The 26,632-nt window shown below is 36.0% G+C and overlaps 8 protein-coding genes and 3 long non-coding RNA genes across 13 annotated transcripts in view; 4 read left to right on the top strand and 7 right to left on the bottom strand.

Moving 5' to 3' along the window:
- Positions 1–473: 473 nt before the first annotated feature.
- Positions 474–1,056, bottom strand: LOC110225312. Its single transcript, XM_021014734.1, is given in 4 exon segments — positions 474–641; positions 644–713; positions 797–947; positions 1,041–1,056. Coding segments are annotated over 3 exon segments (246 nt in total). The 5' UTR covers positions 899–947; positions 1,041–1,056; the 3' UTR covers positions 474–567.
- A 256-nt stretch (positions 1,057–1,312) lies between these two features.
- Positions 1,313–2,202, bottom strand: LOC9329903 (carbon catabolite repressor protein 4 homolog 4). The gene is made up of 5 exons (XM_021010471.1): positions 2,079–2,202; positions 1,889–1,926; positions 1,718–1,767; positions 1,555–1,624; positions 1,313–1,447 (listed from the first exon to the last, which is right to left on the bottom strand). The coding sequence occupies exons 1-5, from the start codon at positions 2,164–2,166 to the stop codon at positions 1,313–1,315; spliced, it is 381 nt and encodes a 126-aa protein (XP_020866130.1). The 5' UTR covers positions 2,167–2,202.
- A 1,762-nt stretch (positions 2,203–3,964) lies between these two features.
- LOC110225222 lies at positions 3,965–4,565 on the top strand. The gene is made up of 2 exons (XR_002329624.1): positions 3,965–4,361; positions 4,534–4,565. It is a non-coding gene; the product is annotated as an uncharacterized LOC110225222 (long non-coding RNA).
- Positions 4,566–7,303: 2,738 nt separating this feature from the next.
- On the top strand, positions 7,304–7,803 carry LOC9329902. Its single transcript, XR_002329623.1, has 2 exons — positions 7,304–7,421; positions 7,585–7,803. It is a non-coding gene; the product is annotated as an uncharacterized LOC9329902 (long non-coding RNA).
- A 1,893-nt stretch (positions 7,804–9,696) lies between these two features.
- On the bottom strand, positions 9,697–11,193 carry LOC110224414 (CASP-like protein 4U1). Its single transcript, XM_021010470.1, has 2 exons — positions 10,520–11,193; positions 9,697–10,151 (listed from the first exon to the last, which is right to left on the bottom strand). Exons 1-2 carry the CDS (start codon positions 11,191–11,193, stop codon positions 9,935–9,937), a joined length of 891 nt encoding a protein of 296 aa, XP_020866129.1. The 3' UTR covers positions 9,697–9,934.
- Positions 11,194–12,619: 1,426 nt separating this feature from the next.
- Positions 12,620–13,121, top strand: LOC9327199 (uncharacterized protein At4g04775). The gene is made up of 2 exons (XM_002893794.2): positions 12,620–12,742; positions 12,813–13,121. Exons 1-2 carry the CDS (start codon positions 12,620–12,622, stop codon positions 13,119–13,121), a joined length of 432 nt encoding a protein of 143 aa, XP_002893840.2.
- A 4,056-nt stretch (positions 13,122–17,177) lies between these two features.
- LOC9329901 (alkylated DNA repair protein alkB homolog 8) lies at positions 17,178–19,096 on the bottom strand. 2 transcript variants are annotated; one of them, XM_021015252.1, is made up of 6 exons: positions 18,646–19,096; positions 18,393–18,488; positions 18,085–18,300; positions 17,731–18,003; positions 17,542–17,607; positions 17,178–17,472 (listed from the first exon to the last, which is right to left on the bottom strand). In XM_021015252.1, exons 1-6 carry the CDS (start codon positions 18,964–18,966, stop codon positions 17,410–17,412), a joined length of 1,035 nt encoding a protein of 344 aa, XP_020870911.1. In that variant the 5' UTR covers positions 18,967–19,096; the 3' UTR covers positions 17,178–17,409. The 2 variants fall into 2 exon arrangements, with proteins under 2 accessions (XP_020870911.1, XP_020870909.1); XM_021015250.1 differs by having other exon boundaries at positions 18,393–18,494; positions 18,646–19,094.
- A 21-nt stretch (positions 19,097–19,117) lies between these two features.
- LOC9327198 (putative F-box protein At1g32660) lies at positions 19,118–20,620 on the top strand. Of its 2 annotated transcripts, XM_021015249.1 has the most exons (4): positions 19,118–19,388; positions 19,776–19,871; positions 20,067–20,163; positions 20,426–20,503. In XM_021015249.1, the coding sequence occupies exons 1-4, from the start codon at positions 19,318–19,320 to the stop codon at positions 20,501–20,503; spliced, it is 342 nt and encodes a 113-aa protein (XP_020870908.1). In that variant the 5' UTR covers positions 19,118–19,317. The 2 variants fall into 2 exon arrangements, with proteins under 2 accessions (XP_020870908.1, XP_020870907.1); XM_021015248.1 differs by having other exon boundaries at positions 19,120–20,620.
- Positions 20,621–20,941: 321 nt separating this feature from the next.
- On the bottom strand, positions 20,942–23,226 carry LOC9329900. Its single transcript, XR_002329466.1, has 5 exons — positions 21,976–23,226; positions 21,514–21,686; positions 21,327–21,436; positions 21,166–21,219; positions 20,942–21,085 (listed from the first exon to the last, which is right to left on the bottom strand). It is a non-coding gene; the product is annotated as an uncharacterized LOC9329900 (long non-coding RNA).
- A 652-nt stretch (positions 23,227–23,878) lies between these two features.
- LOC9327196 lies at positions 23,879–24,801 on the bottom strand. The gene is made up of 2 exons (XM_002891088.2): positions 24,306–24,801; positions 23,879–24,184 (listed from the first exon to the last, which is right to left on the bottom strand). The coding sequence occupies exons 1-2, from the start codon at positions 24,799–24,801 to the stop codon at positions 24,102–24,104; spliced, it is 579 nt and encodes a 192-aa protein (XP_002891134.1). The 3' UTR covers positions 23,879–24,101.
- A 1,072-nt stretch (positions 24,802–25,873) lies between these two features.
- LOC9329899 (agamous-like MADS-box protein AGL92) overlaps positions 25,874–26,632 on the bottom strand; it is a 1,357-nt gene continuing 598 nt past the window's right edge. Inside the window, 2 exon segments of the mRNA XM_002891087.2 lie at positions 25,874–26,362; positions 26,365–26,544. Of these exon segments, the coding sequence (XP_002891133.2) occupies positions 25,958–26,362; positions 26,365–26,544 (585 nt within the window). The 3' untranslated portion in view covers positions 25,874–25,957.

Raw genomic sequence — 26,632 nt, 5'->3', positions numbered from 1 at the left:
AATACTCATCCGTTTTAAATTAATGTCGTTTATATAAAGGTTTTTGCACATAAATTAAGAAAACAATTAAATTTTTTACTTTTACCCTTGTTCAATATATTCTCTAATTTGTTTTATTAGCCAAAACATACAACAGTGCGGATAAAATTGGAAATTTTACCAAACATCTGCATTGAAAATCTAAAACGACAACTATTATGAAACAAAATTTAAGTGTTAAAACGATAATTAAACTGAAACGGGGGATTATTATTTAAACACAACCAAAACATTTTTTAGGAAGTGTAGAACCACGTTAGAGGTCTAAATGCTTATTATCTCACCAGTCAAATGATTGAAACATTTTGTTTTCCTAAAAATTAGAAATCTAATATGTTTTTCCCAATTATCAGAGAAAGATATTATAATTATAGCAATATTTTTCGGTTGATCTCAAACTCAACGCCGATGGGTAAATGATCACTCGGGTGACTTTTATTAGGTAAGAAATCGACTACGTCGGGTGAATCCAAGAGCTTCACAGGTGAAATGAAATCAGAAGGCGTGAAGAACACGTAATCGAGTGTTTCAGCAAATCCTGGCACATATTTTGTGAACTTTGGCTCTCCTTTCGTGAATCCATACGCACTGCATAGTCCAAATTCAGTTTCTTCTTCTTCGCCACCCAAAGGCCACATCACCGGTATATTGTCTGAATTTACGTATTCATATACCTGAAAAGAGTGTGAAGAAGAATAAAATCATGTTTCTTGGACAAGAATAAACAACAACAAAATCATGTTTCTTGAAGTTATACATCACTCGAGGGGTTCGAATTGAAATCACCAGCAAGGATGACCGATGGACTGCAATTTTCTACGGCCGAGATCGTCCTCTTGAACATGGCTAATTCAAACATTAGAGACTTGGCTTGAGCCAGCTTTACATCATCCCATTCATCAGATTTCCTGAGTGTAAAAATTTAAGAAAAATATATTAATAAATCAAAAAGTTAAATATGAACTCAGAAAGATCTAGCTAATGAATGTTAATTTTTTTACCCGGATTTTAAATGAGTGGTTGCAATAATAACGACATGATTAAACGGTTTTAAAATCTTGAAAGCTGCCAATATTCCGATGCAATCACATTTTAGTTTACTAACTGCATCGCCATGTATGGTACTCGCAACGCAACGCCTTTCAGCAAGATTGTTGTAGTCTACAATATTGTATGTAATCAACTCTGCACTGTTTAAAGGAAAAATGAACAAGGGACTTTGTTAGGCAAATTAGACTTAAACCCTAAGATCACAATCAACGTGTTAAAGTCTCTATGTATACAATTTGGGCTTGAAAAAGATTGCACAGCCGTCTCTTTTATAGCCTTCTCCTCTTGGAAAATAAATTCCAGTGTATCCATGAGCCTCCATGTTTCTATCAAAAAAACTAATGTATTCGTCTACTTCCTGCAAATGGATTGATTGATCGAGTAATTAATATTATCATGAATTTAGGCTTACAAGTCCCCCAATTATGTGTGATACGAGAGACAGAAACATAGAAAAAAAGAAACCTGTAGACAGATGAAATCAGCTTCAAAATTCTTTAAATTATCAAGAATCGCCTTCGAACGGTTATCCCACCTATGACAAAAAGATTAAAAACATAGGCTTGATTTTTTTTCTTTTGATAAACCATGAAATTTTTCAAAAATTTTAGTATGCGGAGGAACCTACAGGATACTATCTGGAGGAGAGTAACTATACATGGGAGACGACGCCTTCCACTACAAAAGCACAAGACCCTTGCGATTCAGAGCATGTCCATCGATATTCAAAAACATAACAGCAATTATATATGTATAAAAGGTTTTGATAATACGAAAATGAGGGAATAAAATAAATTACACGAGCAAGGATATTGTAAGAAACGACTCGAAATCTGTCTGCAAATAAATTCAACACAAACAAGGTCAATATTAGCCCATATGTATATGTCTTACATAGATATATCATATAATCACAACAAAATCTTATAATCCACACGTCCAACAAAATCAAAATAATTAAAAGAAAAGAAAGAGAACAAATATTGTACCGTTTTTACGATGTGGCTTGTGATTAGGGATTATATCAACCCACTTTTCGGATTTCTGAGGTTTTTGACATAACAAAGTCTTCCACATACTTATTGTGAGAAACTGGATCTAAATTGTATAGAGAGTAGTTAAGTAATTGAAGAAGAAGATGTTATTTGGATCTTATATCTATATATAGGAAAACGCGACTTGAGAAATCCATCAATTTATTTAAGATATCATTACTTTAGTATTTTGATTTATTTTAAAATGATGATATATATATTCAATGTCATCTTATTTTTCTAATAATTATTGACACATGCCTCTTTATGTAAAACTTGTTGGAAAAGTTAATTTATATCTCGCATGTTTTCCTAATTAATGTAATAAATATAATAATAGGTTGTTAGAACAAAATCTATATATAATAGCAATCTAATAAATACCATTTGCACACCTGAACGGTTGCGTCTTTTTATCGCAACTTTTCGTTTAAATCGGTTATTTTAGTTGCGTCTTTTTATCGTAATTTTCGTTTTAATTGGTTATTTTTTTACGGTTATGTCGTTTCCAATAAATACCATTTGTACATCTGAACGGTTGTGTCTTGTTATTGCACCCTTTCGTTTAAATATTTATGGTTGTTTTTATTACAGTTATTTTTGTACGGTCATGTTGTTTTATTGAATTTCTTTTTACGTAAACCAATAAACTACATATAAAATTGGTTTATTTCATAGTTTACATATGGATATATTTTTAATTTTTAAACTAAAATTTATATTTTACGGATATGTTTTTTAGAAAATTGCAATCCGAATATCTTCTGCGGTTGCTTCTTTTTATTGTACCTCTTTATAAACAGTTGCAACCTTTTATTAGAATTATTGCAATATATAGTTTATTTCACGAACAATTGCAACCTTTAGTTTATATCACAAACAATTGTAATCTTTGATTTAAATATTTAGTTTATTTCACGAACGATTGCAACCTTTGATTTATATATTTTGTTTTGTATTTCACGAACAATTGCAACCTTTGGTTTATTTTACAAATTGCTATAACATCTAATTATCTACCGTCGCGTCTCTCGGTATAATTTTCATAAATTAATATTTTTAATTTTTAATTACCAAAATGCATTCAAATGAGATTGTAATCGTTTAATTGAACCGTTGAAACATTTGGTTTATTTGACCAATCATTGCAATTTTTAGTTTTGTTTTACAAACCATTGTAATCTTTAGTTTATTTGACGAACTTGACGAACCGCTACAACTTTTGATATATCGCAACATTTCATTTATTTCTTTTTAGACTAAAAAAAATATTTTACGTTATGTGTTTTGAGAAAGTTGCAATCCGAGTAAATATTTTTTACGGTTGCATCTTTTTATCGTAATTTTTCATAAAATGATTGCAGCCGTTTAGTTGAACCATTGCAACATTTAGTTTATTTCACGAAAAATTGCAACTTTAAGTTTATTTTATAAATCGTTATAACATTTAATCATCTACCATCGTTATTATTAATTTTCTTTTGATATTTTTTTTAACGATTTTTGAAATATTTTCCCCCGCGATGTCGCGGGGGTCCGGAGTCCTAGTTATATTGATATTGACCTCTTTCTAATTAATGTAATCCATGAAGACGAGTTTGTAGATGTTAAGATCAATGAATTTGAAATGAGTAGAGTGGTTGAACTGAATTTGTTTTCTTGGACTCACTTGACGATGGGATATTCGTGTCTCAAAGCTCATACACCAAGAGTCTTGTGAGAAGGTTTTAAGTACATTCCAAGATATATCATTTTCATTACAGTAAAACCGTTAAAAGATGAAGTAGATCAGAAACTTGATGAGAAATTGTTTCAGACAGTAACCCACAAAAAAAAAGCTGCCCCACCTAACTAATGCAATGAAACCGGTAACAACCGTATCCACAAAAAATATATACACACAAAAATAATAAATATTAGAATAATGCATGGGGGCAAAGACATTTCGCCGAAGACTACGAAATGATCCAAAACTTAAAGACCCTTAAGAGACTACTAAGTCGTCGTCGATAGCTTCAACCTTTCTTCTCTTATCTCTCCAATATTTTATTCTTATTCTCTACCATATATCCTCACCTCTCTATTCTATATAAATGCATAAACTTGAGTCACACTGATAAGTAAATTAAGAAGGAATATTAGTTAAATCTTCTGTAGTCTCTTCCATGTTTCTCTTTCTCCTTCTTCTTCTTGTATTTCCACATATAGATAATGTCCTTGGCGCACGAATGGAACTCCGTGAACTTGGTGAGTATTTTTTATTTTGTCTTTAAATATTCGTAAGTTATTACCATTTTACTTTATCAGTTAGGTTTATTAGGGGTGTTGAGTTATATAAAAATGTTACTAAAATGACAAAACTGTTTTAAGTAATATGTATGTGTAAACCGTTTGATTGGTACTTGTGCAGAGGAGATAAACCATGCGGATCCAGTGACGGTCCAAAAGGGCATTCCAATTCCACGGTGGGGGCGAGTTCGTGTGCCTAAGATTAAGAACTGCCCAAAAATCTTCCCTGCATGTAGACCTCCTCCGCCCCCAAAAAGGTTTTCCTAAGGAACACACGTACCTAGTCACTGATGTCACTATAGCTTGGAATGCGTCAATAAAGATATGCTGATATATATATGCATGTTAATGTGTTTTCTTACGTTGTGGTTTCGTAACTTTCGTTTGCGATGTATGTGGCTCTTTATCTATTATATGCATGTGTTTGTCATATTTGCGATGTATGTGGGTGCCTCTTTATCTATTATATGCATGTGTTTAACATATTCTACAGATTTAGCGAATGCAAATACATACATATTCTGTCAAGTATCAAGATTGGGAAGTAGTCCAAAACAATTATACAAAATTGGAAGTAGAGATTAAACAAGTTAAATGCTATGATGCCATGGGAGGTTGAACGAGGAAATTAAAATAAATGGAATCATATATATAAAAGTTGGCTAACTCTTTCCATATGAATGCCACATCATCACATAAGAAAATGACATGTGTCATTCGACATTATTTAAATAAAAAAATTAGCAAAATTAATTGAGAGAAAATCAAAAGTCTTTTGTTATGTTAAATTTTTCATTAATCTCACTCTTAATTGATTTTTTAAAAAACTAAAAAATAAAGTAAAAGATCATACTATTGTAATAAGCACTATTTTCATTCTACTCTTCTTATATTACTAAATTTTTTATCGATGGTCATTACACGATAATAGCTAAAAAATTACTTTTGTTGTAGTTTATATATTTGCTACCTAACTTCATGTTATGTTTTCTGGCATTCTCTCTTTTTATTTTTATGCGTTATGATAAGTCGGTAACATTGACACACAATTTTTTTCACTTAAGGGTCCTTTGAGACGTTAGACATACCAAGAAATTTAAAACACGAGACTCTCTCTTATACAGTTGTATGCAAGAAGAGAGATCTAAAGTGTTGACTTAATTTACTAGCATATTATGATGTGGTTGGCGTACTAGATGACGAGAGATTGAATGGAACAAATAATTGTTTGTTTAGAATTAAGTTATGCAAGTTTCAAACCACATAAGTAACATAATCACATATCATTGTATCAATATATCATATATTATTGTTGTATGTATTCATGATAATGAATGATTAGGATCGTAGGTATATAAATAATCAGGTTTATATTTTAAAAACGTAGAATTAATATTTCGAGTCAAAGATGAATCTAATCATAAAAATTATAACTATAGAAAATAGATTTGACTTTATCAATTACATAATAACACACAAAATAACATGTAACAAAAAACATAATCATATTTTTCTGCAATTTTTAACACAAATACCCACGCTACGCGTGGGTATTCATCTAGTTCTAGTAAAATATGTAGTTTTAAGAGTATAATTTGAGAAATGAAAACTTTTAATGTTAATGAAGATATTAGAGGAAACATTTACTCTATAAAAAAAATTAATATATCCGAACCTAGACTCTCGTCTACCGAAAAAAAAAAAATTCGTTTCCTAAGCTAAAAAAACACTGGTTTACTGAGCTAAAAAAAATAATTGTTTATCGAGTTAAACAAAAATTGCTCGATTACTATTCTAAAAATAAGGAAAACATTTATTTACCGAGTTAGAAAAAAAAGAAGACGTTTATATACCGAGATGGAAAGAGAAAAAGAGAAATCTAAGTACTGAGCTAAAAACAAAAGAAGATGGTCGAATTCACATTTACCATGAGTTCTAATTTATGAAGATTTTTCTTTGATTTTCTAAAAGCCTCCCTAATCTGAGTTCGAAACTGATTAAAATGGCCGGAACTATAGCAACAACATCCCATAACATAAAGCCTCGAAACATTGTGTGTGAATATATATGTGAGAGGGTACGGTGTCATAAGAGAAAACATCATGTTATTACCGCGTTGTTCATGTGATCATCTCCTTGTCATCACTGCTCCAAGGTCTCTTGTGTCGCCGTGACACATCCAAAGTTTTTGGTGTCCCATGCATCCACTGGGATAGTAGAAGATTTCCCTTGCTATATAATTTTTGTTAATCAATTCTTAGGATTGGGTTTCTGTCCTTATGTATGAACTCTTCCTCTCTATACTATTGTTTAATTAATACAAGACATGACCATGCATCCTAAAAACTAAGTTGTTTCTAATGGATGTGAAAAGGTTATTCTTGAATGGATTCCTCCATGAAGACGTGTTTGTATATGTAAAGATCAATATTAGCCAAGAGAGAAGATGAGAAAGTTTGTTATAGATTCGATTTCTCATTAGAACGCTGAAAATAGTTGTACAGAGAGTATTTTTACTAAGCTACAATTGTGGTTAACATAACCAAATGACTAAACCGGAATAAACCAACATAATCTCCAATAATCAATGAATTTAAAAACAAAAAAAAAAAAAGAAACAGATCAATGAATTTGAAATTAGTATAGTGGGTTGAACTGAATTTTTTCTTGGACTCACTTGAGGATGGGATATTCGAGTCTCAAAGCTCATAAGCCAAGAGTCTTCTGACAAGGTTTTAAGTACAATTTAAGATATATCATTTCCAAAACACCCATGATCATTACAGTAAAACCAAGATTTTATTCTTATTCTCTACCATATATCTTCACCTCTCGATTCTATATAAATGCATAAATTTGAGTCATACTGATAAGTAAATTAAGAAGGAATATTAGTGAAGATGGCATCGTCTTCTGTAGTCTCCTCCATGTTTCTCTTTCTCCTTCTTCTTCTTGTATTTCCACATATAGATAATGTCCTTGGCGCACGAATGGAACTCCGTGAACTTGGTGAGCATTTTTTATTTTGTCTTTAAATATTCGTAAGTTATTCCCATTTTACTTTATCAGTTAGGTTTATTAGGGGTGTTGAGTTATATAAAAATGTTACTAAAATGACAAAACTGTTTTAAGTAATATGTATGTGTAAACCGTTTGATTGGTACTTGTGCAGAGGAGATAAACCATACGGATCCAGTGACGGTCCAAAAGCGCTCGATTACTTTTTTACCGCGGCCTCGGCCTCGGCCCATTACTTTACCACCTGGGTTTCCACGGCCCTGGGCGCCCACCGTTCCCACTGTTTCGCCTGGAAGAAGGTGCCGTCACTGTAGGCCTCCTCCTCCCCCAAAGGCTTTCCCAAGGAGCACACCTAGTCACTGATCTCACTATAGCTACGAATATTAATGCGTCAATAAATGTATGCACGTTGATCTGTTTGAAGTTACTGTGTGGTAGCTAGATCTATGCGTTTGTACGATGGGAGAGTGCAGCGAATGTAAAGAGCATAAAGTAAAGATGACGCAGAGATTTGTTAACGGGGTTCGGTTAACAACCTACATCCTCGGGACCTAGTCCAGAAATCATTCCACTAGAACAAGATTGCATATGATATTACAGCATAACTATGCCTACCATTCTTTTCTAGATGGACTTTGGAAACAGTACCAAGCCACGCATGTCTTGACTACCACCCTGCAGCACCGGTGCATCACCGTCTTCTCTAACGGCTGCAGAATCCAAAGGAATACCACCAACAGATCTTCATCTGAATTCGTGGGGCGACGCCACACACGCATGTGTGTCTCTTTCTCAAATATACCATAGACGCGCAACCTCTCTTTGTCACGGCAGCCATCTATATATACTCACACTACAAGAAAACATGGATTTAGCGACTACAAGAAACGTAACTAAAGAGTCGCTAAACACATAATAACCACTAATTAGCGACTAATAAACGTTGTCGCCGAACACTGCGTCGCTAAAATAAATTGTAGCCTAATAGTCGCTAAATAGCGACTATTCTGCGATAACTATTTGAAGTCGCCTGTGCGTCGCGTATGAGTCGCTAAAGTGGCGACGGTTCTGCTACTAATATGTCACTATTTGGCGACTGGTTTGGCGACTAATAGGTGACTGTGGAATCGCCAAAAAGACACTACAAGGCGACTGTTTTATGAATGTTTTAGTGACTGAATGGCTATCGTTTTGCGACTTATTGGAAGTTTATTTTTGGATTTTGCCTACTTATTTTGATTCCAATTACGTTTGCATTTACTAATTAAAACCAAACATACAAAACATACAAGTTCACAAGACCAAAACATACAAGTTCTTAATAAACATAAAAACATACAAGTTCACAAGACCAAAAGTACAAGTCCAAAATATCAAGTTCACAAGACATAAATACAAACATACTTGTACCATAAGTACAAGACCAAAAGATCAAGTTCAAGTTTTTGAGTTAAGAGGAGAGAAAGCTAAGTAGCAGGAGTAGTACCATCAGCATTAGCAGCAGGAGTTGGATTTGGTTGGACCTCTGAATGATCATCCGCAGCAGGAGTTGATTGGGAATTGAGGAAGGCCAGGAAATTAGGGTCAGTTTCACTCAGGTACTTCTTCACCATCGACAAATGCTTGATCTCAGCTGCTTGTGATGCTGCGACCCGCAATGCCTCTGCTTCACGTGCTGCTTGTAGAGCTGCTTGTTCCTCTATCTTGCGGTTAGCATCCTCAAGCTGTGACTGCAGGGTTGTGAAAGAAGAACTGCTTCCTGCGTACTTGCGCTTCCCGTTGATGTAAACCCCTAAGCTGCCAATTCCAAAGTAATCTCCTCTATCATTTGTGACAGTAGACTGCAAAACAAAGTAAAAACATTAGTGCTTAACAGATAAAAGTAGACTACAGAGCAAAAGATAAGACTACTACCTGAAGAAATATCTCATCATCCTCCTCCTGAGACAGCTCAGACTGACGCGAATTACCATCATCCTGTTCATCATTCTCTTGCAGGGCAGCCAACTTAGCTGCCTTGTTCTTGAGATATGCCTGATGGATTTCCTGCGCCATCCTATCCACAAATGTCCCATCCTTCTTGGTATGAGTTCTGATGAACACTTCTCCAATAGTAGGAGGTCTTCCCAATTCAACTTCCTGAAATATAGTAACAGAGATGTCAGCGAGTAATAAACAAAACAAGTATTTAAAACAGACATGTAACTTACCATCTCTTGCTCCACTTGTAAAAAGGACTTTGGACCAGAAATATGCTTGCGAGGACCAAGACCATTACGGTCAGACATCCTAGCTGCTGATGTGGTTGAACTCTTGGCTTGGGCTTCTTCAGTATCCCAATACTTACACATCTCTCTCCACAGAGTTTTCTCAATCCAATACGGCCTCACTCTTGGGCTTTTTGACCCTGCCTTACTAACCATGTCTTTCATACGCAGTGCAATGATCTTGTAGAACTTGGCTTCAACCACACCTGTAACTGAGGGATGCCAGGTGTGTGTTTTCTACCAAAACAAGAGGACAGTGAAGCAGATGTTAGTTATCAAAATACAATATGAAAATACAGTAGTAGAAGAGGGATAGAAGCTTACAGCGAATTCAAGAAAGTATCTTTCTCTTCTTCCAATTGGCACACAACTCCAATTGTAGTATGGTCCATCAAACTTGTTAGTAAAACACTTGGTGACCTTCCGGGTCAGCTTACCCTTATCCTTACCAAACCTACAATCAAATAAACAAACTTACAATCTATACACAAGAATACAAACAGAAGAATACAACACAAGAATACAAACTATACCTAAACAAACTTACAATCTATACACAAGAATACAAACAGACCTAAACCTCTTCACAAACTATACCTAAACAGAACCATACCTAAACCCTAAACAAGAACCAGAACCATACCTAAACCCTAAACAAGAACCAGAACCTATACACAAACAGACCTAAACCATACCTAAACCTATACACAAACCATACCTTAACACAAACAGACCTAAACCATACCTAATCCTATACACAATTCTAGACAATCCTATACACAATTCTATACAAACAATCCTATAAACATTCAAAATCCTTACCATGTCGTCCCAGGCTCTAAAGTCGGAGAGATGAGAGTAGTATAGAGCTCACGGCCTGGGATGAGAAGCGTATCATGTAAAGTCGCGAGGACATCTTCTGGAAGTGTTGAATCCCTCAAACCTTCATCCTCCGATGTAGTTTCATCATCAGCTTCTTCATCCGATGCAGCTTCTTCTTCTTCAACGTTCTGAGCTTGAGAACTGTGACCAGACAGAGAGGCTCTTGGTGGTCGTTGTTGATTAACCACTGGAGAAGGAACCGGCGCTGGAGGCTGAACTGGAGCTGGAGACTGAGAGGCACGGGGAGATCCGGATGCTAAACGATGAACAGAGGAGACAGATGCTCGAAACGGAGTCGTTCCAGAGCCCCGAGGAGATCCACCAGCTGCATGCTGAGATCCTTCGCCCGACTGGAAAAGCTGCAGCGGAGGTGGATAGTCTCTTAGACTCAGTTGCGGTGAAGGCTGACGATTCGGCGGATGCTCAGTCCCATGATTTGGATCTTCAGGGTTCGCCGGCGTGAACTCATACTGCGACAGAAGGCTCCTTGGTCTTCGACTCGACACACCGGAAGATGTGGGTCGAGTAGGGACGACAGTGGGTCGCTTCACCGGAGACTTCGGTCCCCTCTTCCCTCTTCCGCTTCCTCTTCCACCACGAACATGAGGAGCCATCGATTAGACCTAAAAGAAGGGAATTTATACTATGGGCCAACGCAGTAAATCTAATGGACCGAGACCAATTAAAAGGCCCAATTAGAAATTATAGTCGCTATAAAGTAGCTAATTAGTAGCCCAGTTTGTAGACTAAATATTTAGAAGCTACTTAGTCGCCTAATTTGGCTACTATACAACGACTATTGTTATCCGTCGCCAAATGCAGACGGATTAGCGACTAATGTTGTTTAGGCAACATTCAGTCGCCTAAATGTCGCAATTCAGTCCTCAAATTCAGCGACTAATTTATCAGTCGCTGAATAACGTCGCTAATGACGTGTTTTCTTGTAGTATATATCAAGACAAAACCCTAAGTTCCAAATATTCTCGCAATCTTTTTTCCTTGATTCGAAAGTATCCGAGCCACCACTAAAGGAAACATCACGTCTCCAATAGAATCACGCCACGTCATATTCATTCCCAACTTTATTCTTCCTGCGTTCAGTTCTCCTGTTGTGTTACACAACTGCTGCCTGTGGAACACAACTCTTATACTTTCTGTTGATACTCTTGCGTCACACAGATGTTTCAATACCTCTGTTGTTGTCTGCATAAAACTCTTGTGTCACACAGACGTCCTGTTATCATATCACCTCTTGAGCTGTGCCATCATCTTGAGTCTAACAACCAGTTACAAACATACCTTCACTGTTTTCTTACGTTGTGGTTTAGTTTGCGATGCACGTAGCTCTTTATTTATTATTATATGCATGTGTTTTTCATATTTGCGATGTATGTGGGTGGCTATTTATCTATTATATGCATAATGCATGTGTTTGTCATATTTGCGATGTATGTGGCTCTTTATTTATTATATGCATGTGTTTGTCATATTTGCGATTGACGTGGTTCTTTTATTTATTATATGCATGTGTTTCTATCATATTCAACAGATTTCTCGAATGCAAATACATACATATTCTATCAAATATCTAGACTGGAAGAAGTCCAAAACAATTATAAAAAATTTGAGTAGAGATCAAACGAGTTAAATGCTATGGGAGAACGGCCTATTCCCCCCTGAACTATGTTGCTTTATCGCTTACATACACAAAACTTTAGTCTGTGCCTAAACCATCATGAACTTCAATATAATTTGAATTTTCAACACAAACTTTAAAAATCCGGTGGAAACCCTCAAATTGCTAGACGGTGTTACTGTTCCGTTAACGGATGCTGACGAGGACGACACGTGAGCGTTTAAAACGACTGCGTTTTGTCATACGTGGACTCTCATTAGACACAGAGACAAAACGGCGTCGTTTTGATTTGAGCAAAACGACGTCGTTTTGTAATTTGGGGCTTTTAGTCGACTTAGGGTTCATCTTCTTCCCTTTCTCGAGCCAAAATCAGAAATTGAGAGGAAAGACAAAGTGAGACGAAGATGGGTGATAAAGGAAGAGGGATTCCAAGTCGATGTAGATGTGGAGAGGATGTAGTTTTGAGGACATCAAAGACTATTAAAAATCCAGGGAGGCTCTTTTATGCTTGTCGATATGGAGAGGAGGTAATGCTATTGTAGTGTAAGTGAGCTTAAATTATAAGAAATGTCTGAATTGTGTTTTTGTATGTTGCAGAATGGTCGTGGTCACTTGTTTAAGTGGACAGATGAAACAATGGTTGAAGAGATGGAAGACATAATTCCAAAGATTGATGAACTTGAAAGAGCTTCCTTGACATTACAAAAAGGTTTACAAGCTTTAGAATCTGAGATGGAAACTCTTGCAATGGAGACTCGTTCATGTGAAGCTGTTGTATGCGGTTTTGAGAAGGAGCTGCGGGGTTTAGAGAAGGAGATTCAAGGCTGCAAGATGGAATTGCGTGGTTTGAAGAACATTCTTGTGTGTGTAGTGTTGATGGTTCTTGTTTATGTGTTTGTGTGTTAGTGATTATGATTCTGGTTCTTCTTTATGTGTTAGTGATTATGATTCTGGTTCTTCTTTATGTGTTAGTCAGACATTGTTTTATGTAATGGAAAATTATGCACTAACAATGCTCAAAAGAAATTGACTTAACCATAATTTGAAAACAGGATTATCATTTGGTTACAAAAACCTTAATCCATAAGTCAACATAACATTAATCCTAAAGATACAATGATACATAACCAAAATATTATCCGAATCCCCTAAATGCTCTTATAAAAACTTTCAGAGCACCTTCACTACCAAAAACCTTCCTTCAAAAAGAACCTGCATTTGTACTAGCAAAACAAAGAAAACATTAATGCAAACCATGTTAATTTAAACAAAAAATCAGAACAATGTAAGAATCAGTGATTGATCTTACCTTAATAGCTCAAGGCGGTAATCTTTGAGTCTTGAGTATTGCTCATCATGCTCCTCTTGAATCATCTCCAAAGCTCTTGCTTTTGCCTTTCTGCACTGATCAGTAGATGCAATTAAGCTCCAACGCTTCTGGATTTCTTGTCTGATGTTTTTAGGCATCAACTGCGGATTATCTCTCACATCATTCACAAACAGCCTAGCAATAACTTCTTGAGTAAGTATCTTGCTATACCCAGTATTCACACAATTGTGGTCATCATTGAATGTTTTAACCACATACTTCTCCACTGTTGTCTCATAAGCACAATAGATCCTCCATAAACATGGCTGATGCTCTTCTTCCTCCTCCGCTGGATTTTTTTTTGCAGTTTCTGGACTCTCTCTTCCAGTCTCTAAATTCTCTCTTTCAGTGTCTGGTTTATCTTTTGCAGTCTCCTCATTTTCTTCTTCTTCAGCTCCTTTCTCAGAATGACATCCACTAGCACATCTAAGTTCTGATTTTGTGCTCTCCCATCTCGTATACTTGATATTCCTTCCTGACTTCAACACATACTCCACAACTGCTTTTTTGAAGTCATCTATACTATCGAAGACTTGTTTATACTTCAGCTCACCACTACCTTTGATGTATCTCTTAAAACCATCATCACCATCAACTTCACAATCTGACTCCACGGGTGTCGCATACTCATCATACTCGTCATCTACATCAACAAAGGCAGCCACATTTCTTTCCACTCTTATTTCTTCATCAAACTGTCCACATTCATCTCTTGCTTCTTCGTGGACTTCTTGCTCTTCTCTGTTAGCATTATCCTCTTCATCACCTTCAAGCTCCACACGTTCAGGCTCCACATCTTCAGGCTCCAAAAAGATATCAACAGCTTTCGTCCACATTGCAGCCAAACACATTCTCTTAAAATTTTCATCACCATTAGAGATTGATTTCCTCTCCTCAAATCTATCATAAGGCAGTTTATACCAAACTTTATGCCCATACAAACTCACCGGAAGCTGATTCATTAACTGTGTAAACAACTCACTTGGCTTTGATTCAACGTACCGAACACCACCACCTTCGTAAAAAATCTGTCCTGAAACATTTTCAAATTTTCCACTGTGGTAGCAAGCAAAACTTGCAACAATCTCCTCTTCAGAACTGCATCAAATGTCCAAAAAAAAAAAACATAAGAACTCGTTTAAGCATTTCGTCGAACACATGGAGGACAATAAATAAATTTACTAGCTAATCAATTTAATCTTCAAATTGACACAATGTTTATGTAAATCTAAGAATGTATAACGCAATCCATCCAATTTCGTAACCTAAAGGAAGTGAATATGAAAGATCTGGGATTGAAAGATATGGAAACTCGACTAACCTCATTATCGGAGAAAAATCTTGTTTTTTGTTCTCAGATTTCTCGAATCGAAGCACCCATATACCGTATCTTCAATCTCAAATCTTCTTTCGTCTCAATCTTCGTCTCACTCTTCGTCTCACTCTGTCTTTCCTCTCAATTTCTGATTTTGGCTCGAGAAAGGGAAGAAGATGAACCCTAAGTCGACTAAAAGCCCCAAATTACAAAACGACGTCGTTTTGCTCAAATCAAAACGACGCCGTTTTGTCTCTGTGTCTAATGAGAGTCCACGTATGACAAAACGCAGTCGTTTTAAACGCTCACGTGTCGTCCTCGTCAGCATCCGTTAACGGAACAGTAACACCGTCTAGCAATTTGAGGGTTTCCACCGGATTTTTAAAGTTTGTGTTGAAAATTCAAATTATATTGAAGTTCATGATGGTTTAGGCACAGACTAAAGTTTTGTGTATGTAAGCGATAAAGCAACATAGTTCAGGGGGGAATAGGCCGTTCTCCCATGATGCCATTGGAGGTTGGACGAGGGAATTAAAATAAATGGAATATAATTTGAGAAATGAGTACTTTTAATGTTAATGAAGAGATTAGAGGAAACATTTGCTCTATTAAACAAATTAATATATAAAATATTTAGTTGATAGAAGATATTGTTTTTAAAGTTATAATTTGATAAATGAGTACTTTTAAGTTTTAATGTTAACGAAGAGATGAGAGGAGAGGACAAATTTAATATTTAAAAAATATTAAAATATTAAATATTGGGTTGATAGAAAATTTTGAATTTATTAATTTATTTGTAAAAAATTAATCATCTACTACCCTAATAAATCATATACCATCACAGAGAATCATCCACCACAAATGAAAACAATATATCTTCTACGAATATGATAGTCATCATTGGACCATTATATATCCGATATTTTCTATAGATTCATCCGAAATACACCAAAATAATATCTTTGAAATTCATCTACCGTACATCAAATATTTTTGACGATGATCTTTCTTTCTATGTTAGTCGCTAAAAGATTCATAATCCGATCATCACTATTTTTCCCATCAAGTTTTGTGTTCAATTGGAGAGAAATCATATTCTAGTATATTGATATATTTTTTATTCATATCTAAGATATTTGAATCTGAATTACTTTTGCGGTGCTTGATAAATTTTGTATTATAACGACAAAGGAAAAAAATCATAAAGAAATCGTCCTAACTTCTGATTTTGTTACTGGATGCTAACATCAAACTGCTCTTGTTTTTTTTTCCTTTGGGATATGAATATTGTGCTTGCTCACAATGTAGCTCTCACATCCTTTCTTACCCACATCAAACTTGGGCAAACCCAAAACCTTATCGGCTGCATCATACAATATTATCGAGCTCTAGTATCCCTAATTCCCTATGTCCAAGCCTTTGACGACATAATGTTGCAACTTCACTCTTGACCACCAATGTCGTTTCTTCACTTGAAGACCATTGAATAGAACTCGATACTGTATGATGCAGCTCCTTTGCGTAAAAACCAACTTGATCCACTTGCAATTATCTAAGGACCGTTCAACTGATTCTTGTCGAGCTTAGCTAGGTAGAACAAAATTATACTAAATAATGTCTTCCTCGCAGGTTTTCCTAGTAAGATTAACTAATATTCCTATCTTGATATCCTATAATTAAATTACTATTTCCGGAGATTTTATACAAGTAAATAATTTTATTATAACATTCGAATTAATACGCTGAGCATGACTATCTCTTCATTCGAATACGCTGAACGAAGATATATCTGAGGAGAGAGCATTCTCATTGGTGCGTGAGTGTAGCCTCAAGCAGCTATCTATCATGAGAAGCACACTGTTCAACAAGCAAACTGATAACAAAACAATATGATCACATCTTTTATGGAAAAACTTAATAATGTATCAAGGTATTTGGAGGTGGTGATTACGAAGGAGGGTTGCACCAAGGAGAGAAGGTAAGGAAGAAGAATTTTTATTGAAGAATATAAGTGTTTGCAATGATAACAGCATGATTAAACAGCTTAAAGATCTTGAAAGCTGCCATTATTCCAACGCAATCACATTTTAGTCTATTAACAGCATCGCCGTGTTTGGTATTTGTCACATATTCAAGGTCGCTGAATGTAATGAATTCTTGGTCAAGAAACTCTCCACGATATCAAAAAAGAAAGAGAAAATTTGTTCAGCTTATTGTAAACTCTAGAATTATATTCTTTTCAATATTTATGATATAGTTTTCATTTAATCTGTTCAGCTTATTATAAATACAACAAATGAGAAGGATATTTCAGGAAGGTTGTTTCTTTTTCTTACATGAAAACATAATTTTGACCGGACCAGAACAAATGTAACAATGTTTATCATCAAAATCTAGTTTAATAATTAAGAGTAAACAGCTACAAAAATGGTTCTTCTTTTTCTTCTCCATATGCATTTTGTCTCTACCTAAAATATTCTTTATTTCATTTTTCTCCTCTTCTTCAGTTACATTTGTTGCTGAGAGTCACAGTATTGTGGATACTTACACCTGCAAGGAAGATTTCTCACCTGCAAGAAGTTTGTCTCTCAATACGCCTCAAGAAGCATATACAAGATTGCCGTGAAACTATGTTTTACCTTCCGTAATGTGAAAGATACCCTTCTGGAACTTCTTCTGATCGCTTTCTCCTTCACCACGTCAATCTATTAGAGGACAGTACAACAGTTAGCAATTGGAAGAGAATGCAGTAGGAGTTATCCTGGTGAGAGCGAAGGAGGGATTGCAATGAAGAAAATACAGAGTATTTCGGTGATAAGAATACCAACCTTGTGATGTGGAATGTAGTGATTCCAAGCATAGCGTGCTTCACCGGATAATAAGAGCATGGACCGAGGAGGAAGATATAAGGCCTTTCTGATGCAAGAGGAGTCACCCGACTTCTCTGCATCAGCAGATGAGGCTTTCCATGTGGAAACAGAGTATCTTCTGAATTCCATAATACAAGGACCAGCTAAAGAAAGGCTGAAGATGCAATCTTCAAATGCTGAATGTGTGTCAATGTGAGGCGACAAACCCACACCAGATGGGTACTCATTTACCTAAAACATATTATTCACTAGAATCCCTCAGCCTTACGTAATTAGCAAACATTTTAACAGAATCTAGTATCGATGATGTACCGTTAATTGGTCCAAATCCAAGCTTGCTGAGTTAATGTCGAAGTTCGGGAACAACGACATTCTTTCAAGTATAGGAGAAACAAACGACGGAAGCTCGCCAAGACGCTTCTTGGTATCAACATTTCTTGTCCCATAACAAAACTCATATCCATAGTGTTGAACACGCCGTTTAGCAAGACCAATCCAAGGTCGAGCATCAACAGCTGCAAGCAATTGCTAATAAAGACATAAAACAATAAGTAACAAAAGCGGTAAAAAAAGAAATCAAATGCCTACACAACATAAGCACATTACACAATACCATGTACCTGTTCTTCTTCCACACTAACAAAATCAGGTAACAAGAAAAGCCCTGGGATATTCAACTCTGAATCAACCAAAGACACTGGAACACAATCATTCACCTGCGTCTACACAAAAAACATAACAAGGCTCATTGCAAGCAGATAGCAAACAAACATAAAGTTTCTGTCTTTTGGTAGAGATCAAAACTTTGAAACATAAAGATCAAAACTTTGAAACCATAGATTATAGAAATACCAATCACGATCCGTTATGTACCTCGGAAGGTAATTGAAGAACTGAATATCGAATATGCAAAGACCGTCCTTTAAGGTCAGGACATGGTCGACCATTCAAAGCTTCTAAAGCTGATTTCGCCGAACAAGGATCTGCGAAAGAGATAATAATACGAACGCCGCTATCGTCAGCCGCGTAGACGCCGTTTACTTTACCGTATGCAGCGAACACCGCCGCGATTGCGTCGTGTGATAGTCCAACCGCCGGTCCACAATTGGCGACGTATAGATTGGATGAATTTGATTCTCCGGAATTGGAGGAAGGCGATGATTTCGTCGGACGGACGAATCGCGGCTGAACCATTCTCGGAATAAGAGATTGTAACTTTCTCCGATTGTATAACGGCGAGGTATCTTCGCCGTTAGTTTCAATTGAAAACGACGACGTTTACTTGCGTTATGGGCCTCATTAGGCCCATTTGACGTTCAATGGCTGAGAGAGGGAAAAAAAAAAAACATTTGAGAAAAGAATATCTAGGGCTTCGTCAGGAACCTCCAGAAAAGTGAAACGCAAGGAAATGGTTTTGTAGCAGCCGAAGTAAGTTAGGTCCAATATCGCTACAGTGACTAGATTTGCTTGCGAAGTCTGTAATGAAGAGCCACAACAAATAAAGTCATTTGCCTAATCAAATCTAGGGTTTATTTAGGAGGCGCCATGAAACGTAAGGAGCGAGATTGTTATAACGAAAACGAGGAGGAAAATGAGAAAGACACAAACCCTTGTAAGTTAGACTTAGATTCGCTCCCTCTTGATTTAAAGATGGTTATATTAGCTAGATTGCCTGCCAAGTCTCTTATGAAGTTGCGACGCGTGTCAAAGATATGGTCTTCCATCATCCGAAGCCGAGGGTTCATTAATTCCTTCTACTCTATATCCTCGAAGCAATCGCGGTTTATAGTCGCTTTGAGTAACAGTGTATTCGGCAAGCCTGCGGAGAAACTTACCTTCTTCTTCTTGTTTTCCCACGATGACGGAGATGACTCTTCTTCTTTGCTACCCAACTTCGAGATGGCAATTCCCAACTGCAGCTTTAGTGGCTTCTCATATTTGGCTTCTTTCCATGGCATTCTCGCTGTTAGAGCAGACCATAAGTGGTTGATGTGTAACCCTAGCACGGAGCAATTCGTTAAGTTACCCGCTACCACTGCTTTCGTGGGATACGATCCCATTGATGATCAATACAAAGTATTATCCTGGAATAGAACTAGGTATGATTCTAATGGTCATCTGCAGCACAAGGTATTAACATTGGGAGATGGTGAAGTATGGAGACACATTAAAGATACCCCTTTACCTTATACTTATAGGGCGACTCAAACAAATATATGCGTCAACGGTTTTCTCTACTATGTTGCTTGGTTAACCCAAACTAAAGATATGGTTTTGGTTTGTTTTGATGTTAGATCTGAGAAACTGAGTTTTATCAATGCACCTAAGGATGTTGTGCAATGGGGAAGGAAAGCAGTATTCATAGAATACAAAGGGAAGCTTGCTTCCATTGTGAGAGACCCTTATGATCGTTTCCATAGTTTTGATTTATGGATACTAGAAGACGTCGAGAAACATGAATGGTCAAAGCAAACGTGTGTGTTTCCCTCCTCTGGTTGGGATGACGTTGAGTGTGGTAAAATGTGTTTTCCAGGCACCAACAAGGCTGGTGAGATCATTATGGCCCCAAAGAGGTTGTCATCCGATTTTCGACCCTTCTACATTTTCTACTACATTGTTGAAACAAAAAACATAAGAAGAGTTAGGCTCCTAGGAATTGGAGACAGTGAAGAGTTTAGGCGCTCTTATGGATTCCAAAGGACCGCCGGCTCCCGTCAATCTCTTGTTCTGATCGCACATCAACACGTCGAGAGTGTTGGCTTTTTTAAGGATCCTAGAATTAATTTAACTTGACTCGAAGGATCCTAATGTAAGAGAGCACTGAAAACTTGTCTTTTATTTTATTTTTACTTTTAGTTTTAATATTTAATTATGTTGTTTTCAAATTTTCAACACCAAACAAGCTAATAGTTTGTTTGTTTTTTATCTTTTGGGTATGCTGAGACGTGTGTTTATTATTTTTTTATTATTTCACTGAAGGATTTTATTATAAAGCCCTCAGAGCAAGCCCAATGGATGAATCCTTAAAAAAACTCTTAAACATTTTTTAATCATAAATTATGACAATTTTAAAATTAAGAGTTTCTTATGAATCCTTAAAATTTTCTTTGTCCAATGGTAGAATCCTTAAATGGGTTTCTTAAAAAAAAAAAAAAAAAAATTAAATTAACAACTTTGTAACTCTAAGATAAATAACTAAATCATTTTGAAAACTAAAATAAGTGATGGATTACTTTTCCAGTACAAGTTGGCCAAGTTTTCTCTGAGATTCAGTGTTTAGATCGCCAAGAGGATCAATCTCCACACCAGCTTCCTGTCAACACATCAAGATTACAATTATTATTGATAGTCCATTCGAAAAACGATAGAATACAAAAAAAATACAAGTCATACCTTAAGAATTTGAACCCCTTCTTCAAACGTTAACCTCAATGTCTTTTCAAGAAACTGCATGCATATTAGCGCCAATTATCAGAATCCAAAAAGATACGAAAACTATGTTTCTGTTACTCCTTGCTGCTCATCATGATACTGCAGATATATATATGGTTTACCTTCAAAGGTTTAAATGGGTATTGTTTCCAATAGCTTCAAGTTCCTTTTTGCATTTATTATTCAAACTAGTGAATATAAACACAAATAACTCGTCCACAAGGTCCATTATCTGCAGAAACAAGAGATATATTAGCACTAGTACTGTCACAGACTAGAAAACACTTGAGTAGAATTTAGATTATTAACAGCAAGTCACATATTGTCATTTGCTTGTGAAGCTGAGGAGACTGAGCTAGACAAGCAGGCTGTCCTTGGTATTCCAACCTAAATACAGCAGAACCTCCTTCACTACTACCGGCCAAGAGTTTCGGTGTGTGGATATTAACAAAATCCTTGGATAGCAAATTTTCTCTGAAAACCTACAAAAGTGATAGCTAATTAAGCAAAGCAACATACAAGAACAAAGCAACCAAATCATGGAAAGACAATAACTCTAAGATAAACAATCACTAACACTGAACAAAGTTGAATAAGGTATTCAGTTTTCTTGAAAACCCAACAAATGTTTTAACCGTAGTCACAGAACTCATAGAACATCTAGTTTCGATAAACCCAAAATCAAATCTCAATTCAAAAACCATAATTTCGATAACATCTAATAACACTAATCTAATCATACCGTAACAAATAAAACAGTTAGATTCATACCGTGATTAAGCGATTGGAGCATGGAATCGCCTAACTATCCGATTTGATTTGCCGAACGCACTGATTTGGTCCACCGAACTTATGTTGGTGACCACCGACAGTAGAGCTGATCATCACGGATGATTGGTTACGACTTTGTTTCACCTTTCTCTTCCAATTTGATGACCTAGACGCCGGATTATGAAGAACAACACGATTTGCTCTCAATTTCGCCATCGGAGAAATTAGAAAACAAGGAGAAGAGAGAGAGTCTCGAGAATAAAATGAATCGGAAAAGGAATTTTTTTTTTGTTTTCTCACATTTACGAACCAATCTCGGTGCCACGTCAGCGCCTCTTATCAGCCCAAAAAACTCTAAAACAAGGATTGTTTCTTACGTTTTAGATCAGTTTTGATTTAAATTTGGGCTTTTAATTTTTAAAAACTTAGGCTTAGAGCCCTCTAAGGATCACCATTGCTGTTGCTCTCAGTACATAAGAAACAAAAGCTCAAACCGGTTGCACATATCCGGTATCAGAGACGGCAGAAGAAAAACTAAATGCTACGATTATGAAATTTCTAAAATTCTAACAACTTCTCGTCATCATGCTTTTCAAAGACTTGAAAACTGAAATCTTCTTGGAATCTTCAAAATCTTATCTTCAAATTTTGTTTTCCTCACTTGGTAATAGATAGACTTCGACAATGATGAAAATTACTTCCTAAAATGGCAAGACAGAGCCTCGAAAGAGGAGGTAAAGACAAACCATCGAAAGCAGCCGAGGCCGGATTGTTGATTGTCGAACAAAAACGACATAGATCCGGTACAAAGGGAGGCAAAATCAAACCAAATTTCGATCAAATCTGGTTGAAATTTCTGGTGGAGGAAACTAACAAGAGCCGCGCAAACGGCAACACCAAAACCAAACCCTAAGGAGGTGGCGGATCGAACCGATAAAGGCCAAAGAAAGAACCAACAAGGAGAGGAGAAGAAACTTATCAAAATACATAATCCAACAAGCTTGCGGAGCAGATTAAAACCAAAAGAGTGCTAAAAACTATAACAGACGGCTGGAAATTTCATCACAGAACCGGTAATGGTGCTAGAGAAGCCGTCGGACACCGGTCATGGCATAAACACACGACAGCGATTAAAAAAAAGGACTGGCATCATCGCTAGAAAAGCCATCTGACACCGGTCACGGCCAAAAACTCATGGCCGCGGAAGAGAAAACCCAAAGAGAAAGAGCATCTTGTGTGTTTATTATTTAAGTCCATCTATATATACATTTTTGGATGACTTTTAGCAAATAAATCCTGGGGTTGAGAAGTATTTACAAAGAATACCATTGGTTGGATGGGTTTTTTGCTCCCAATTGACCCGAAATTGTGGCAATCGGATCTTAGCCAAAAACAAAAATTTTAAACGACATTAATTATTCAGTTACCAAAATCTCGCATTAAACCTATATGGGGGTCACTTTGTTACCGCATATCTTCCTCAAATCTTCCTCGAATCTTCACTTAAGCCTTTTGTTTCCCTTATGGATAGATCAATCTTTTATGGTAAGATTTTTCGTGATAAGGAGAGTAACAATGACGATTGATAATTGGCATATTCCTTACCTAAATTCTAATTCCTTTACATTATTCCATAATTGTGATATTTTCTTAAAGATTGTATACTTGCTCAACAAGATTTTCTCTACTCACTCACACATATCCCTATTATCTTCTTAAACCACTATAAATACCTCTCATTCACAGCAACTAAAATCACCAAATCCAAAAAAGAAGCTACTGTGTTTCAGATTCAACAGAGAAATCTGTTTCAATACCAATCTCTTATTCACAGACAATTTACGAGTTTGATGTTCAAATATAGATAAAAATCCTACATGAAGAACAAGATTAGCTTGGGAAGTCTTTACCTCTCCGAAAAAAGAAGGACGCTTGGTAGTGAAGAACCCAGTGGATTGGAATCAGACATGTTTCCTCAAGGTCTCTAAAGATGTTGCTGTTCAAACTGTAAACAAAAGACAAGAACTTTTGGGTATCAAGCTATCTCAGAGTCAAACCTGGACATTCAAGAAATTAATAAAGTTGTTGGAGACTGCATCGAGAATTTCCTCATGGAAGGGTGACGATCAAATTTCCATCTGGCACTGCACTATTTGAATAGCACCCAAAGGGCTAAGCTTGCTAACAATCTCACCAATGCATTTGATATCTACAAACACCAAAATTCAACACTTCAATTCCAACCCAATTTCAAGATTCATACTTTTTAACTGTATCAAACAATGTCTAAAGCTTTAGCCTTTATCCAATTAAGAGTAATGGGTCCTCACAGTGCACAAGCGAAGAAGACGATGAATAACGTAGTGTAATTCCTAGCGAATCGTTTGATTTACTCATGAACTCTAATTCTCGCTTGCTGAGAAGACGTTGGAAACGAATAAGAGTCACAATTGCCAAAGAAACCGGTGGTCCACGGTGGCGTATCTCCGGAAAAATCATCGGAGAGCTTGGAGAAAGGGTTAATTGTAAGAAGAGAAGAGACAGTGACGCGTCGAGACAAAAGAGAAGCGAAGAAACCACCGGTAATGGATGTTCATCGTCAGACGCCGCAGAAGTTGCGGCAGCTGAGGATGAAACGGAGGCGGAGGAGGAAGCGGCGGCGGCTGCAGCAGAGGTGCGGTGATCGAGGAGCTCGAGGTAGCTGGAATCTCGGAGCCAAGATTCAAAAGCAGGATCGAGGACGCTTAGAGAGAGAGGATTAGGAGAGAAAGCCATTGTTGTTGTTGTCGCCGCGATTATCCGTGCCAAACCAGTGACGATCTCCATCGTTTAGTCTCCTCGGCCAAATGGGCTTTATTACTAATTTGGGCTTCTTACATTGGTTGGATTTTATTCGTATGGGATCTCTAAATATTTGGGCCCATAAAATTTTTTGCAACGCTTAGCAAAGTTTCGAGATCTCTAAATTATGAGATGTTGTGATCTGTGGAACCCGTTATAAAATACAATAAATATGCAATTTTTGGTGTTGGATATTCATAGTAAATTAAGATATGTTTTTAGTAATATAAATAATTTAAAATCTAATAGATATAAAATAAAACTTAACTAACAATATACACATATTTAGACATAATAACGAATAACATTCTTATACATTCAACAAACTATAATACTTTTTATTAAAAATATTCCAAATATATTTAACTGCGACAATCTTAATAAATTTCAAAGCAACTCAATCTATATCCTATAATATTTACAAAAGCATAAATATTAAAATAATATATTTCATAAAAAAATAGCCCCGCGGTGTACCGCGGGTGAATTTCTAGTGTTTTTACATTTTTAGTGTGTTCATTTGCTCGCTTTTATAAGAAACTAGATAATGGTCCGTTTATATAGGTACGTGTGAGAAATAAATAAATTATGGATTGAGAAAGAGATATACATGACCAAAAAATTAGAGTTGAATAGGATTCATTATCAAATTTTGAAGGCTAATAATCTGAAAATGATTATGCATATTGATGTTTTACGAATAATATATCAAACATAAAAAATCACAAAATTTTCTGTTACTAATTCATATTTTACATTTTGATTTAGTTGAATTTTATCATATAAGTATTTTCCATAGTCATGGCTATGAAGAGTATTAGTGTTTTTGCGAATAATATATCAAAAATAAGATTTTCTTTGAAACAAAATCAGATCTATTTAGTTATGTATTTTAAGAACAAAAAATAGTAAAAACAAATTTATGATCAAACTTCTTCAAATATAATTGAAATTTACGGTTTTATGGCGCATAAATACATTACCTAATACATAAAAATAGAACTGAATTAAAGGTAAAACCTTTAACTCTTACAATATTAATTATATTGAAAAAAGACATAATTAAATATTGGTCTTTCGAAATGAACAAACACAAATGCAAACTACTAAAACACATCACTTAAAAGTCTCCATCTTCTGATTAAAGATGATTATTGATGTAAGGAACATAAACATTCGTGGTGGTGGAAGGCATGTGACCGGTGACAGTAAAACCAACATAACCCACATCTTGATGAGGATATTCCATCAGCATATTCATGCATGGTTCATGTTGAAACGGATACTGATTTGTATCCAAAGTCATATTCTGATTCAAATTCATATCAGAGATTCCATGTTGAATCTGATTATTAAAATCAACCAGAGCTTGGTATTGAACCGGCTCTTGTTGATTTTGACTCAAATTCATATTCTGATATTGAATATGATCACTAAAACCAGTAGGGATATAAGGCTAAATCGGCTCATACTGATTCTGATTCATAGGAAGATCAGCACCCGCAACAGCAAGAGGAGCCGCACCCGCAACTGAAGTATGAAGCGGAGAGGTAAGTAAGAACACTCACCATTTTTTATAAGTAACTTGATTCTGGAATTAAGCTTATTGATATAGTGATCAATATGAGAACTTAAATCTTGAAGGTCCCTTGCATCATACTGATGCTCACTCATCTTGCCTTCACCACAATCAAACATAAATTGTGTAAGCTGAGATTCTCGTACGGACTATTAGGACATAATGTCCCACATCGAAAGTTGGAAGGGATCCTAAGTAATATATAAGGGATATGAGCCACTCCACTCATTGCCAATG

The sequence above is a fragment of the Arabidopsis lyrata genome (assembly GCF_000004255.2).
Source record: "Arabidopsis lyrata subsp. lyrata unplaced genomic scaffold ARALYscaffold_1, whole genome shotgun sequence".
NCBI lineage: Eukaryota > Viridiplantae > Streptophyta > Magnoliopsida > Brassicales > Brassicaceae > Arabidopsis > Arabidopsis lyrata.
Note: the sequence above shows the minus strand (reverse complement) of the source record. Positions and strands in the feature narration are given on the sequence as shown.